Raw genomic sequence first — 14,676 nt, 5'->3', positions numbered from 1 at the left:
TCTCATGGTTTGATGCTTGTCCAATGCCTGAGTTGACCTGGACTGGTTAAGCACTGCTTGTCTTATTTTATGATGCTGGATTTAACCAACGCTTACTGGCAGATTCCCTTATCTGCAGAGTCCAAAGACAAAAACGGCCTTCTCCACTCTGTATGGTTCGTACCAATTCGTCACACTTCCGTTTGGCTTATTTGAAGCCTCGGCCATTTTTCAGCACCTCATGGAGCGGTACCTGCTTCCTCAAATTGCATATGCTGTTTTCTACCTGGATGATGTTGTTGTGGTACCCCTGTGAGGTACCACACAGTTAAACGGTTAAAGGAAACCTCAGAAGAACGGCAGCTAATTCCCTTTTTGCAGCATGCAGCCAACGAGGTATTTATTGATTTATCGTTGATGAGAGATTTTTTAGTTTTGTGATGATGCTTAGTTGTAGCTTCATTTAAAGGAAGGAGAGCTTGTGAATTGGAACCAACACAGGAAGAGAGATTGAAGCCATATGTGTAGAGGAATGCGGTGACATACGATACCATACCTCCTGTTTTAACAGACAAGCTGGCTCTCTCTCTCTCTCTCTCTCTCTCTCTCTCCTTTTATGGGAAAGTCTGAATTTCTATACATACAAAGGTACCTCCTTTTTCAGCAGATAAGCGAAAGGTTTTCTCCTTCTAAGGAAAAATTATCAGTTCCATACATGCCACTCCTACTGCTGTGGAAACTTGCTTTAAGTATAAATAAAGGATGTTCTGAATGCCCTGGGCGGTTTTTCTGTGTCACATCGGTTGAGCAGTGACCGCCCATGCGCATGTAAAAAAATAGATATCTAAGTTGTAAGTTTCTTTGCCTTCTAACAATTTTCTCCTCACAATCGTGTTTGTTGTACAGTGTTATTTTTAGTGCTGTGTCTTACGCCGAGTTTTATTTTGTTAATGCTGTATAGTTTTCACGGTAGCTTTGGAGAGAAGTCTTCAAATAAACCAGTGACAGAAAACCACTTGCGTCTGCCTGTGCTTCCAGGGAATTATACTCATGTAGCTATGATGATGTTTGCTAGTTCACCTTACATGCATTAATGTAATAACATGGTTAGCGTACTCAACGTGAATTACACACGAACAACATTAAGCTACTCACGCAGAGAAGAACGGCTGCTGCCATCTTCGTCCGTCATCATTTCTGCTACACTGGCAGGGCTAGGGGCCAGGACTCTACTCTTCGTGTTTTTGGGGGATGTTGCTAATTCCAGGTCCGATAACAGGCACCACACCTTCAGTAGATGTACACGGTGTGAGGTCTCAGCAAGCTATCAAATACGGCGCATTTCTCGGCTTTTAAAAAAACGCTATGCGTCACCAGGCGTTTCATCAGATTTGAGGTGTTACCTCCTTTGACAGTATTGCAGTATCTGATTAAAGCACTTGTAGCAGGCTGCTGAGTTTGCATCTTTTGCTGTGAAGTATAGCCAGACTTTTGACCGCTTCGCCTTGGGCATTTTTAATCTGTAGCTCTGATCTAAAAGAACGTATGTACCTGGACCCGCCTACTATCCTCGGAAACGTATAATGATTGGTTAGAATCTAAAGTGTATCACAGCTCAGGAAAAAAAAGCACCGAAATAAAGCACCGCAATAAAGCACCGAAATGTGCGCTGCTTTTCTGTCTGGTTACTACCGTTTATGTAGGAACCGGTGCCATCATGGCACCGGATACCGGTATTCATCCCTAGTCATATATTTACTGTTTTGCTGTTTTTAATGGAGACCAGGGATATTATTGGACAGAACCTATGATCGCCGGCCAAAACTGACACTGTTATTGAACTGTTTAGCCAGTAAGACACTGTAGAAGACAATGTGATGTGTTTATTGATATGAGTAAGGAAAGTAACTGTTATGAAAGAAGATGTTAATTAGAGAAAATGAACCAGTAAAGAGAGTATATTTCACTGAGGATATAAGTAAATGTAATTGATGTGAATGATGAACCTGCTGAATTATATATTGAAAGCTCATGGTAGTGTTTATATAGCATTTGTTTGTGTGAAATAAATCAGACTCAGACACAATCTGGAGGAATACAGAGACACATGGTGTCTTCCTTACTCCGCTCTTCACCTGCTTTTACAGGTAACATATTTGTCATCATGGTCTTCATCCTTGGGACCCATAACAAATCCTGGGGGCTCGTCCAGGATTGTCGACGCCTTGCAGTTGATACTGATCCAAAAATGACATCTGGGACCAGGACGGGAGCTGATGCGAGCTGAAAGTTGGAGCCGAGACTGATCCATGGTTGCTAAGACGGTGGGTCCAGCGGGCCTGGGTCAGCAAGAGGTCGACGCAGAGAAGGCTTCCCTGATGCAGAGATAGTTCATGGAGCGCTCAGGATATTAAGGCCTGGAACTTTTAAAGATATGTTGAACTGAAGGGGTTTCTCCATGCCCACCTGAGAGAGAAAAATAGTACAGAACTCTTTCAAGAATTAATGTGTGCCAGAAAAGATGAAAGTGAGACACCACAGCAGTTTCTCTACCGGGTGACAGGGTTGAAGCAGTGGGTCCTCTTCATATGGGACTGTTACAGGAAAAATGATTCTATGTTTCTTTACCTTCTTTTAAATGTACAAAGATGCCTTTTGTCTGCCCTTTGCCTATGGTTAGATTAGTTTAGAATGATCTTTTTAGACTTTCCCAGCAAAGACATCTTGTTTCTGGGACATATTGTTTTAGATTGTTTTATCTCTCACAGCCTTCTCCCAGCTCTCTGCTGACGAGACTAGCGCCACATATGGAGTTGTTTATTTTATTTGTTTTGTATTTTCTTATCCTGTTCTCACTGTCTTTCCTATAAAAATTACCAAGCCACTGTGCATGGTGTGAGTTGTCCTTAGCAGCTCACCCGTGTACACGTTTGATAAAGAAAGTAACTTTGTCTCATTGTGTCTTTATTTCTCCTGGGTCTTTTACAGAGTTTTCCCCCAACATTTCTTGGTCCTTCGAGCCGGATCGCCTCCATCGTGTCCCATCTCCGTGACCAGTCCACGTTGCTCGTCTGTCGACAGCCCACACACTAGGTGTGTGGTCAAAGACCAAGGGCGTTAAATTCGAGTCTTGGCCAACGTTCTTAGAAAGCGACCCACGGTGGTGGGGCCCGATCGAGGTGGACCAGACCCGGCGACACTGACCAGGTAGATACAGACACACTGACACAATCTTGCGTAAAATCGTATTTTAAATTCAGGGAATTTAAAATAGCGAAAGTAGCTCGTCGCGACTGGAAGCTCCCCACTTCTGTGGGTTTAAAGTAGCTCGTCGGCTGGTAGCTTGGAGCTCGTCGACTGGAAGCTCCCCACTCTTGTGGGTTAGGTTTGGAGCTCTGGGTAGCTCCCCCAGCTGGGTCAAGGGAATAAGTAGCTCGTCTACAGAAAGACTGGCAGCTCCCCTTATTATAAGGGTTCCGATCGCGCGAATAAGTGTGAATGTGAATGTATGTGTGTGTATTGTTGTAACTAACGGAGCAAGCTGACTTTTCACGGTCCAATAAGAGACTGAGCTGCTCCTACTGTGTTTTTCTTTTACTGCTATTCACTGACGTGCTGGTGAGTTGAGAGAACGGTCGAGTTCCGTCTCGTAAAGTTCACACCGCTTTTGGAAATAGTCCGAAAGTAGAAGGGCGTGTGAGCAACCACTCTCGTCTCTAATACCAGCGAAGGTGATAGCAGCTGTATTGTGTATGTATTACTTAAACAAAAATAAGTAAATACATAATTAAGATGGGTAATCAAGCAAGTGAAATTAAAACTCACTCCTGCTGACGAGCAGTGGTGAGAAAAGAAAAGTCCAGACGCCGGACAAAAACAGTGTCTGTAAACTGAGAGATTTAAGAAAACAAAATATAAACAGTCAGAAGAACAGAACTCAACTGCCAGTTTAGTAAAACCAGAAGACGAGACACTGTGCAGTTCCCACAATCCTTTTAGTAAACCATCACTCACTCCTGCAGCCGCATCTGCAGCAACACCCATATCAGGAAGAACATAATAATCCCTTATTAAGTGAAAACTAGAGATCACAGTAGTTTTGTAGTAGTTTAAAAGGGTTGAAAACAGACCCCACTGAGTAGATATAAATATAAAAAGTACGAAATAAAGATGAACAAAGGGAAAATTACAGTAGAAATTATCTTTAGAGTATTTGAAATTAATAATAGCAAGGATAACAACCTGTAAAGTGATATTAACAATGAAACACAGTTGGCATGATGACCATGCCCAGCATGTATAAAATGAATATAAAGCAAATAATTCACACAAAAATATTTTAATAAAATAAATAAGGTATATTAAGGCTGTGTCACTGTTCAGCCAAGGACAGTGTGTGAAAAGGTAACTGTCTCCACCTTGGGAAAAGGATGATTCTGCAGGTCATCTGAAGCCCTTGATGGATACAAAATAAAATATAAATAATATATTATAATAGAACTGCCTGGTCCGCCATGCAACAGAGAGAACAAATGTGACCGCAGATTGGATGAATTCTAAATTATCTGTTTGCTGAATAAGATGATCCTAACTATCAAAGTAGCTCAGTAGTAGTATAGTGGTACACACTGATAAAATATTATAATATGCTATTGCTGTCATATAAGACAAAGAGGATAATATTAACAATGACATATTAATATGAAGAGGCACCTTAATCGGTTATGATGTGAGGTGAATAATTGTTAAGCAGTAGTCTGCATCAAGCTTAAGGTTTGCTGAAACTCAGTGTAATGACATGTGAGATGAAGACAATACGGAGAATAACTAAACTAATGAAGTGCATAGAGGCACTTGACCAGCTTGAAACTTATCATTCTAGAATGACACATTGCTGAGATAGAGCACACCTATAATAACAACCAATAAGCAAAACCCTGTAGACAACAGCTAAAACTACAGGATTGAGAAGCTGAATTAAATATGTAGACACTGCTAAGCTGATGAGCATGTTCCACATTTTCTTTTCTTTTTATTTATTTGTTTCTTTTAGAGCAGAAGCTGCTGTAACACACCCAAAGAAAGACTCTAGGTCTGACCAACCGTCTCAGTCATGGGCAAAAAGATGTCAGTCAATAAAATTCTAAAAGATAATTTATTGACAAAAAATATATCAAGAGATAAAAGATAAAACAGTCCAGTGTCCCACTTAAGAATTGTATAAAAACACACAGTCCCAAGGCCAGAGCCAGCTATGCCACACAGCCAAGTTGCACCCCACATGTTGCCTTTAACAGGGTTAGAAGTTGTCCTTGGAGACCCACCACCCTGCAAGCATATAGTCAGTGGTCACTCAAGCCTCTGCAACCCTGCTGCCTTTAGGCTGTGGCATATAATAGGCCCTGGCCTGCACAGAGAGACAAAACGACACACCTAATATAAAATTCATAGGGCAAAACCCGTCCATCCCAAACATATCTGATTTCATCACATTACATACCTGCACAGAGAGACAAAACAACACAGCAGTGTTTGTAGTGTGGGCTATAAGAAGACCGGTGTATCAGTGCAATCAAGTACACCTGCCTCTAATTAGTCCAACCCCATTCCAGCCATTGGCTCACCAAAAATGTGACACACACAAAACCACTCCCAACCCAGTGCAACTTCACACAATAATATGGAGCTGAATTAACACAGGCACATTAGTCTACCATGTTACAAGCTGCATGCTATTAAAAGCCAACATATGCAGACTTCTGCCTTGTTCGGATGGCAGCATTTTTTTTCTTTTTCTTTTGTGTCCTGACACGTTTATGTTTTTTGCTTTTGTTTGATTATTTTGTTGGTTTTGGAAACGAATTTAAACGAACTTGTGACAATACTTGAGAATCACAGTGACACATAGTGATTAGGCATATGATTGAAAAATGCCTAGGTTTAGAGCTGTGAGCTATGAGCTGTGAGCAATGCAAAGTTAAATATATATATTTGTATAAATGGGAAACAACCCTAACTTGAAAGTTTGAAATGTGTGAGATCCATGCATTGTTTGAAGAACTAGAAATTATCTAAAACTGCCTTAAGTGAAATTGTAGAGTTGCATCTATTCTCCCAAACAAAAAAACAAAAAACAAAAAAAGGGAGAAGCATTCTGTAACTTAAAAATAAGGCTGACTGTTGACAACAGACTAAAACACTAATTCGCAGGTGGCTATCAGGAACAGAGAGGCGAGCAAAGTCACAAACACCAAGGCCGCAGACAGCCACGCAGAAACAGCAGATAACATAGAGACAACGCCTGCTAGAACCGTGGAGAGGAAGGTCACTTCACACGAGATTGTTGCGCATGTGAAATACACAAAGATAAACAAATAACCATTTATATAGACAGCCAGTATGTTTTCTCTGCTGTGCATCATTTTGCAAAAAATCTGGAAAACCAGAGGAATGATTACACCAACTGGCAAACCAGCATGCCAACCTCTTACAACGCCTACTGACTCTTTCATTACTACAGGCAACAATTTTGCTGACAGAGCAGCAAAATAGGCGGCACAACAGGCAAACATCACATTGATGGCAGTAAACACACATCAGATTCCACTGGATGTGTTGAAAAATGAACAAAAAGCAGCAAGCACAGCAGAGCAGGCAAAATGGCTAAAACACGGTGCAGTTCTGACAAACGACTTAATGATGTGTTGTGGCAAGCCAGTGTTGCCAAAAAATTCCTCCACAAAATGGCGGCATTAGTGACTCATGGCTGTACGCATTTGTCAACGGGGGGACTGACCAGTATTGGCAACTCTCATTTCTACACTGTAAATTTTGAAACTTCAGCAAAACAATTTGTCAGAACGTGCATGACGTGTCAAAAATATAATGCTCAAGGTAACCTGCGACCAAGGAGAGGCCGTTTTCCAACTCCGCCTCATCCTTTTCACACAATTCATATGGATTTTATTGAACTAAGCGAATGTCAAGGGTCAAAATACGCCCTAGTGGTTAAAGACGTGTTCTCAAAGTGGCCGGAAATCTATCCAGTGAAAAAGGCAGATGCAATTTCAGTAGCAAAGTGCCTGTGCAATCACTTCATACCCACATATGGCATTCCAGCTTTGATACGATCAGACAACGGCACTCATTTTGTAAATGATGTCATCACTAAGGTCTCTGAAGCACTCGGTTTCAGCATAAAACACCACTGTGCTTATCACCCTCAGAGCGCAGGCCTTGTAGAGAGAACTAACGGCACTATAAAACAAAGGCTCAGGAAATGTATGGCAGAAACAGGAAGGCCGTGGCCTGAATGTTTGGGTTTAGTGAAGATGTGGATGCGCTTAACACAAGGCTCCCATAAACTAACTCCATTTGAAATCATTCATGGCAGGCCGTTTCCACTGCCTATTACCAGTCAACCAATAGACAAAGCAATCAGAGAAAACACATTAGCAGAATGGATGTCTAAGCTGTTAGAAAACAAAGAGATCATTGTACATAATCAACAACCTGATGATGTTTCTCCAGTGTCTTGCAGACTAAAGCCCGGTGACTGGGTTCTGATCAAGGTGCTCCAAAGGAAAAACTGGAGCACACCCAGGTGGGAGGGGCCATACCAAGTCCTCCTCACTACACCGACCGCTTGCAAAATTGCGGAACGACCATCCTGGGTCCATCAGAGTCACTGCAGGCGAGTCAGTGAAGCCATCTAAACACAGCTGACGGCAGGCTTGCCTACTTGTTGTGATCTCGCCCGGTGGAGGGGTCAGCTTTCCTGGCCGGGGGGTCTACTCGCGACAGGAGGGTGTGTTCCGTCGTCATGAGGTGGTGGCTCTTATCAACTGCAGCGGCCCTGACCATGGCCGGGCTCCTCACCTTTGCTTCCGTGAGGGACAACAAGTCACGTTATATGGAGAAAAGGCAGACACTGTATGACAAAGGAAAGTACACCAAGTTTCCCCATGGCTATGCCACTAATTTCTGGTGGCAGTTTATGAACACTACAGCTTACTTGAATAATAAAACTGACTGCTATGCAAATACATATACACTTTCTGCCCACCAAGGAACGAGAGGAAGTGTATGGACTGTTCACTCAACGAAACCTGTGCCAGTAACGCGACACTGATGAGCCTCAACTGTCGCTCCAACTACAGCTACCGAATGCCACTACAAACAAAGACTCAGTACCAGACAGGATGTGCACGGACGGCACCCAGCAGCAGAGGAACCAGAGTTTTGGCTGACTGGTACTTCCTATGTGGCAACAAGGCTTATCTGTCACTCCCTGAAGGTTGGGGAGGTCTGTGCGCCCTGGTGGAATTATCAGATCACGTTTTCTTCATGCAAAGTGTTGCACATCATCCAAGCAGCCGGCAGAGACGTGAAGTGGACATCGCCTCCCCCAATTCTTTCGGCATTACTGTGGACACTGGAGTGCCGGGAGAGTTTCGCATCTGGGGAGGTGGAGTGAAATTCTTACAGAGCTTGATCCCCGGCATTGGAGTTGCCGAGGTGCGGGATCATGTGGAAATCAACCGATATGCTCTGCTACGACACATCAACTTGACTAAGACCCTGGGAACCGCCTTAGCAGGAGAACAGCAGGCCATCAGAACGATGGTGCTGCAGAACAGACTGACACTAGACCTGCTAACAGCATCACAAGGAGGAGTTTGCAAGCTGATCGGGGAAACATGTTGCACTTTTATCCCTGATGGATACGAAACTGGAGGAGACATTTATGAAGCTTTGCAGAATTTGACCGCTCTGCAAAAATATGTCACTGACCACACACCTGGAGCAGCTACAGCACAAAGCTGGCTGGACTGGCTGTTCAGCGGTTCATGGCTGGCTGCTGTAGCAAAGCCATTTTTCCTTCTAGGTCTCATCATGATAGCACTGCTCATATTAGTGTTGTGTGTGTTGCCATGCCTAAGAGTAATGATTTCACAGATGATAACAACTACAATGACTGCTTATGTTGCCGTGCCTGAAGAAGAACAACATCCCGTTGCAATTCTGTTAGAGGAGAACTTGTACTAGCTGCTAATAAATGACGTGGTGATTAAAAATGACTTGTCAAGTGATCATGCACTGATTAAAACATTAGTAGGTTATGCAAGTTTTCATGCTTTTATTTTTTTTGAAGTCTTGAGTTTTAAACATAAAGTTTTTCATTTTAAATATAGTTTTCATCCTTTTATTTTTTGAAGTTCTCATCCTTTTATTTTTTGAAGTCTTCATTTTAAATATGAAGTTTTCATTATTTTACATATAAAGTTTTCAATTTAAGGTTTGCATCATTTTAAATATAAGGTTTTCATCCTTGTATTTTTTGAAGTTTTCATTTTACATATTAGGTTTTCATCATTTTTAAATATAAAGTTTTCATTTTACTTTTCATCCTTTTATTTTTTGTAAGTTTTCGTTTTAAAATATAAGGTTTTCATCCTTTTATTTTTTGTAGTTTTAGTTTTATTATTTTTTCTTGTTTATTCCACTTGTTATTTCATTTACTATGATTTTCATTTACTATGTTTTTCTTTTTATTATTTTCTTTTGTTTTATTCTTTAGACCAAATGACTGCCATTTCTGCTATGCTGACATTTTGAAAATTTTGAAAATTTAAAAATTGCCTAAGATACTTAATAAATAACCTTCATAGACAATTGTTGTATACATTTAAAATAAGTTAAAACAGGAGGGAATGTTACAGGAAAAATGATTCTATGTTTCTTTACCTTCTTTTAAATGTACAAAGATGCCTTTTGTCTGCCCTTTGCCTATGGTTAGATTAGTTTAGAATGATCTTTTTAGACTTTCCCAGCAAAGACATCTTGTTTCTGGGACATATTGTTTTAGATTGTTTTATCTCTCACAGCCTTCTCCCAGCTCTCTGCTGACGAGACTAGCGCCACATATGGAGTTGTTTATTTTATTTGTTTTGTATTTTCTTATCCTGTTCTCACTGTCTTTCCTATAAAAATTACCAAGCCACTGTGCATGGTGTGAGTTGTCCTTAGCAGCTCACCCGTGTACACGTTTGATAAAGAAAGTAACTTTGTCTCATTGTGTCTTTATTTCTCCTGGGTCTTTTACAGAGTTTTCCCCCAACAGGGACCCAACCTAACCTTAACAGTAGCAAACCAAGTCTCCCCTCGCCAGTCACATCAGAAGTAGTTAACCAGCAGCAGGGTGAGGCACTCGCTACGTCTGGTGTTATGGCACCCCACACTAAACGTGGGGCAGTTGCTAAGCTAATCAGTAATAAAGCTCTCATACATTGCAATTTGAATGGCTTAGCAGTGAAAGCAGTACTTGACACATGTGCTCAAGTTTGCATCATAAGTAAACATTGGAAAGACTGATACTTGCCTGACTTAGTCATGCAACCTCTGTCTGAAATCATCAAGGAAATTGATGAGTTGAAAGTTTGCGCAGTCAACGAGGAAACCATATCATTTGATGGCTGGGTACCCATCATGATCTACTTATCGGGGGGTGAAGACCCCAGCCTCTCCGTCAGTATTCCGGTCCTCGTCAGTACCTTGCCTGTGGACAAACCATTGATCGGTTTCAATGTCTTGGAACAGATCGTTGAGGAGCAACTAGAGCAGTTGATACCTGCTCTTGTTACCTTGCTGTGTAATGCCATCTGTCTTCCCCCTGAGAATGGTGAGGTGGTCTGAAGCTTCATTCAGACAGTAGAGCCAAACATTACACAAGGGTACTTGAGAACAGTTGAAAGGGATGTGATTATCCCTCCTGAACAGGTCACCTGGTTAATGTGCCCCGTTCCATCAACCATGAATCCACTTGATTGTTCAGTGCTGTTTGAGGATGATGAGGGCAACCAGGCCCTAAAGCGGTTCTATGTCTTGACGGGGTTAGTTGAAATACAGAATCCAGCTAACCCATACATCACCATTGCTCTAAGTAATGACACCAAACATGATATCACCTTGACAAGCAAGATGGCCCTGGGCACCTTACAGCCAGTTGAACGTATTGTGGAGGTTGAGGCCTCAAACGAGTGCCCACCTGCAATAACAGTTCGCAAGATAATGGTGGAGTCAGCTGGACCTCTCCCAATGTCGTGGTATCCGCCAGTGAATCTTGATCATTTGGAAGAGGAACAAAAAGAGATTGTCCAGAGAATGTTGTTTGATGAGTGCAGCGTCTTTGAGTGGGATGGGAACAATATTGATTGTAATCCTGATCTGAAAATGGTGATAAACCTAAAGGTTGACATACCAGTGCAGAGAGCATATACCTCCTTTGCGCTGTCTTGTAGACGGGGATACAACTTCCTCCCACGGATTCCTATCCTATTCCTGTCTAAACGGCCCATCTGTGTCTCCTAAAGGATGACATACCAGTGCAGAGAGCATATACCTCCTTTGCGTGGTCTTGTAGATGGGGATACAACTTCCTCCCACGGATTCCTATTCCTGTCTAAACGGCCCATCTGTGTCTCTGTTCCTGTCCGTGATGTGGCCTCCCATGATTTACGCACTGTCTGTGTGGGCCTTGTGTCATCAATTCACAGAGAGTTGGGGAATGTCTTTCAACTCTCTGTGAATGGTACTCATGGCCATTGATCAGTGTGCTTTGGTCAGTGGTTGTTCTCAATGGTCATGAGAATTTGTATATTAATGATCAATGAACTGACCTCCCAGATCATTGTTACTTCAGTGGGCTGGTTTCAGTCATTATGCAAATGTACTGTTTATAAGATTGGGGAAACCTGCAGTCAACTGAGACTGAAGAATTCACATGGATGAGTGACAAAACGTTTCTCCCACTGAAAACGTTACGTCCAGATGAACAGAATCAGCTTTTGGAGATTTACTTAACTGCTTGATTGAGCATGTATTAAGACACTTTAAAATTTAGTTTTTACTATTACTATTACTAGGATATTACCAGAAGAAGCTCACAAAGCTTTCTGCTATACTTCAGTTTCTGTTGATGAGGAGGATTTTTTTTTGTCTAGGCTTTAAACCACATGTCTGTTCTTCTGAGCACTAATATACACACAAGAAATAGGCTTTTATGAAAACACTAAATCAAACACTGCTAACAGTGGGAATAAAGGAATTATTTTACTGCATTTATAATATAACTTTATCAATAAATTGCATTAAACTGTTTATCACAGCTACTGGCATCAGATTAACATTTTTATTGCATGTGCAGCCATAATCATTGTATACACACATTTGCATGTTGTACTTAGTGATCGGCAGATGAAGCTTCATGAAGCACTGAAGCGTTTCATCCAATTGGTTCATCCCAGCGCAAAGCTTCTTAAAGCTTCATTTGCTCTAGTAAGACATCTACTGGACATAAAAATATTAGTTGGCATGAATTTGAAGAGTGTGGCCTTTTGCACACAGCCTGTAAATGTCAACAACAAAAGGAGTGTGTAAAACATGTATATTGTAGTGATGGCTGTATACTGTGTATATTTATGCTGGCAGTATGGAAAATGATTATTTGGAAATGCTTAAAATGGAAATGATCATTTACTGTGAGGTGAGGTGTGGTTGGGGTGTGGACAGCGGTTGTGCTTTTGTAACGTTGAGGTATGGACAGCTACACACTGAGGCTTTGAGCCTCAGTCCTACCTGTTCACATTTTATTCTGTAAAAACTAAATTTTCACTGCTTTTATAACCTTTAGTGGGGAGAACGTAGCTAGGATTTAATGATTTAACAAATCTTTTGAATCCTTTGTCCTCCACAATGCTAAATGGCTGGGAGTCCTCAATCACCATGCTAACCAGGTCTTCATCTATTTGAGATTGTTCTCCTGAGGAAAGACAATAAAGATAAAGCACAAATATAAATATCAAACACGTAAATTATAACAGCTGTATAATATTGTTATATCATTTAGTAACATTACTGCATGCTATATTATCATGGCATTTGATGGCTCACCTGGTCTTGCTCCACAATCGGTGTTCCCCTTATTCTCATGCAAAGCTCTGTAGTGCCTAAGCATGGATGAGGTGTTGTTGTTATATCCCAGCTCCCTGGCACATAGCAAACACTTCACTTTGTACAAAAGTAAAGCCGCTTAACATAAATTGTATTGCACCATCAGTATTATGAAAATACATCTTCTGTAGAAATTTACATACCTTGTTGGGAGGAATAAGATCAAAATGTTCCCACACAGGGGAGGACATCCTCCTCTTCTTAGCTGGCTCCATTCTCTCCAGACTTTCTCTCCTCACTCTCATAAACCTCCAAACTGTCTCCAAACTCTCACTAACTGCAACTCTCCATCAAACACCTACATTTTGAATGAAGTCTGAGGGGTTTATATCGCTGTCATATCTCACGGCAAAGTTCGAACCACTTCATGAACCAGTCACGTGGTACAGCCGGGCAGCGAGGCTTCGGACGTCATCATTTTCAGCTCCTCCCATAAATGAAGCAAGCCTCGATACGCGCATCGCGGAAACGCCCCCTCCATTACTCGACACAAGCTTCGAAGCCTCGATACAGAACGTCACATCAGTAGTTGTGCTCATAAGAGTTGATTCTCAGTCTATTGAAGGTTTCAAGCTTTGTGAAGCGCGATGTCTTCACAATCTATTGTGTAAGGTGATTTGGAGCAATGGAAGGTTAAAACAGCATTCACGCTTACAGACAAATATGATTTAAATGTAGACCTTTGTAAGCAAAGGCCTTGAATTCATTTAGCTTCTACCTGCAGTTGAGCTTGCCTAGTAAAAAGTGACAGAAGAAGAGTGAAGAAAGTGTAAAGTCCCCAGGGGCTATTCGGAGAATGAATTTAATTACCATGTATGGAAGAAAGTATTGGAAAGAGTAACATCTCTGTCTATTTTAGCTATTTTTAAGTGATGTGTGACACACGCTAGGCACAGATACACCCACACACAGGTCATTATCATCATGATCGTTGAGCCCACTGCACCACTCCTCCCCTGCAGCCACGCGCCGGACCACACCTCCGCCACATGATGATTTACTGTAACTTAAGCATAATTATGTACATTTGTGACGCAGAAGGGGCTGAACCCTGAGATGAATAAAACTATTCTGAATTGAGTTGTTTGGAGAAGATCTATGCTGATGAGTTGCAGTGTACATCTTCCCACACATGTACTCATTAAATCATCATTTGACTGAACTCTTCTGGGCCAGTGTTGGTTTGTTCTTTGCCTCAATATTTCGAATCGGGACACTACCAATACAGATCATTCACAGCTAGGCTAAAATAGAAGGATCTCAGTGATTGTGAAAACAGAGCTATTTAGGAGCAATAAGGCAGCGCAGCTAAAAGAGCCGAAGATCTCAAACACACTGAACACTCCTCACTCACTTGGAGAACCAACTTTCAGATTGATGACGCTGATGAGCTTCAAAGGTTTTCCAGCTCTCTTGATGACATGACACTCGTATGTTCCAGCATCATCTTGTCTCACATTCTTCACTTCAGAATCAAAGACACGTCTCCATCAGCTATCTGTCTGTCCTTCAGATCCACCTGGTTCTCAAAAGATGGATGCTGGTAATCTGGAACAAGTCATCCATGCTGATATAAAAGGACAAGTTCTTCATCTTCCAGGTCAGTTCTGCTCCACTCTACAACTATGACGATGTGAACTTGAGCTTGACATGTCAGAGTGACGTCCTGTCCAGACTCAGCTGTGA

The 14,676-nt window shown here is 41.7% G+C and overlaps 1 protein-coding gene across 2 annotated transcripts; it reads left to right on the top strand.

Moving 5' to 3' along the window:
- Positions 1-2,577: 2,577 nt before the first annotated feature.
- LOC147334010 (syncytin-A-like) lies at positions 2,578-10,044 on the top strand. 2 transcript variants are annotated; one of them, XR_015128408.1, is made up of 2 exons: positions 2,578-3,186; positions 6,190-8,056. XR_015128408.1 is itself a non-coding variant. In XM_086286615.1 (2 exons), the coding sequence occupies exon 2, from the start codon at positions 8,065-8,067 to the stop codon at positions 9,025-9,027; it is 963 nt and encodes a 320-aa protein (XP_086142741.1). In that variant the 5' UTR covers positions 2,578-3,186; positions 7,510-8,064; the 3' UTR covers positions 9,028-10,044. The 2 variants fall into 2 exon arrangements, 1 of the variants encoding a protein (XP_086142741.1); XM_086286615.1 differs by having other exon boundaries at positions 7,510-10,044.
- Positions 10,045-14,676: the final 4,632 nt, after the last annotated feature.

Source organism: Aulonocara sp. 'chitande type north' Nkhata Bay, linkage group LG3, assembly GCF_057382095.1.
Source record: "Aulonocara sp. 'chitande type north' Nkhata Bay isolate Kocher_YH1m ecotype deep benthic linkage group LG3, A_spYH_male_GT1.1, whole genome shotgun sequence".
NCBI lineage: Eukaryota > Metazoa > Chordata > Actinopteri > Cichliformes > Cichlidae > Aulonocara > Aulonocara sp. 'chitande type north' Nkhata Bay.
The sequence above is the reverse complement of the archived record's forward strand: the minus strand, read 5'-3'. Positions and strand labels throughout refer to the sequence as shown.

What these genes read in the sequence shown, in the direction of transcription:
- LOC147334010 (XM_086286615.1), top strand. Translation starts at nt 8,065, where the DNA reads ATGGACTGTTCACTCAACGAAACCTGTGCCAGTAACGCGACACTGATG.